General features: G+C 45.2%; 1 protein-coding gene across 1 annotated transcript in view; it reads right to left on the minus strand.

Moving 5' to 3' along the window:
• The window catches only part of LOC111667234 (uncharacterized), an 18,351-nt gene that overhangs the window by 4,545 nt on the left and 12,338 nt on the right, over window positions 1–1,468 (minus strand). Inside the window, exons 2-5 of the mRNA XM_087178398.1 lie at window positions 1,346–1,440; window positions 1,175–1,261; window positions 405–544; window positions 58–213 (exon numbers count right to left, since the gene is read on the minus strand). Coding sequence (XP_087034524.1) covers window positions 58–213; window positions 405–544; window positions 1,175–1,261; window positions 1,346–1,440 — 478 coding nt within the window. The remainder of the gene's footprint in view (window positions 1–57; window positions 214–404; window positions 545–1,174; window positions 1,262–1,345; window positions 1,441–1,468) is intronic.

Genomic DNA, 1,468 nt, shown 5'->3' on the forward strand with positions numbered 1-1,468 from the left:
ACTGAGACTCTACTGAGATTCTACTGAGACCCTCCTCCAGTCAGAGGAGCCTCTCACCTCCAGCAGCATGGGGTTGGTGTACTGCAGAGCTGCCATCTCCTGCTCGATCTCCGCCTGAGTCTTCTTCTTCACGTCCGCTTTCTGCTCCACCTTCCGGTCTTTGGCCAGGTCTCCTGAGGGAGGCATCATGGGGACCTTGTTCTCCGCCCACGCCTGCACACAGGTGGAGGAGATCACAGTCAACAACACACGACTACAGCCTGACCAGGTTGTTGTTCAACAGACTGCAGTCATGTTGAAAACAGTCGTGAGCTTCGTGGGATCATCAGTGTATCCGGGTGCTGATCGGGTGTTAATCAGGTGTTGATCAGGTGATGATCAGGTGATTTGCTGCAGGTGTTTACCTGTTGGAACTGCGCTGGAATCGGTTTGGCGTACGGTACTTTCTTCTGAGGGACCTTCTTGGCGTCTTTCCCCATGACCTCGTCCATGCCCCAGTCCAGACCAGGGATGGACATCTCCACCTCAGGAGCCACCTCTTTACCTGGAGACCAGTTACACACCTGAGTTACACCTGACACTCTGTGAGACCTTCAAAGACCTAAAGCTCTGACAGACACTTTCCGCTTCCATTGAGTCGGTCCCAGAAACACTGTTATAAATATTATACTGATCTATACTGATAATATTATATTATCAGTATAATAACTGAACATGAGCAGGAATAAACTGTAACATCAGGTCAAATATAAAACCTGGAGAATAAAGTCGTAATATTATAAAACTGTAAAGTAAATAGACATTAAATTTTAGTGCTGTGATACTGAGACGATTTGACTTTATTCTCATTAAATTTCAGCTTTTTCCTCAAAATATTATTGTTATTATTAATTATTATTATTAGTAGTAGTAGCAGTACTACTACTACTACTACTAATAATAATAATAGTATTAGTATTATTATAAATATTATGTCTTTATTGTTGAATAATTTTAAACTCAGTTGTAATTTTAACATTAAAACTAAAGACAAACATTCTCACTTCCAGGACTCAGAGTTCACAGTCTGTCAGAAACATTTCGTTCTCTCTGTTTGTTCCTGTTGTTTTCATGTGAGTCTGGAAACCTGGGATCTGTCCCAGGATGTTCCAGGACTCTCCAGGACCAGACTTACTGCTCTGCTCCTGCTCCATGGCGGCCTTCAGCTGCTCGGGGATCCCCATGCCGGGGATGGAGGCCACGCTGTTCGGCTCCAGGTCATCTGAAACACAAACGCACAACCATCAGCTGAGAGTCAATGAAGTCACAAACGTCTGTGTTCTGATGTTTGTCCTCTATCGCTCACCGTACTCCACGCCGTCCTCCGACATCCCCGGCAGCAGGTTCAGGTTGTAGCGGTCTCTCATCTTGTCGCCGGGTCGGTTCCTCGTCCAGAACTTACTGAAAATAAAAAGCAGAGGAGATAAAG

This window comes from Seriola lalandi, unplaced genomic scaffold (genome assembly GCF_002814215.2).
Source record: "Seriola lalandi dorsalis isolate HSWRI2012SDOR001 ecotype SW California unplaced genomic scaffold, Sedor1 jcf7180002054686, whole genome shotgun sequence".
Lineage (NCBI taxonomy): Eukaryota > Metazoa > Chordata > Actinopteri > Carangiformes > Carangidae > Seriola > Seriola lalandi.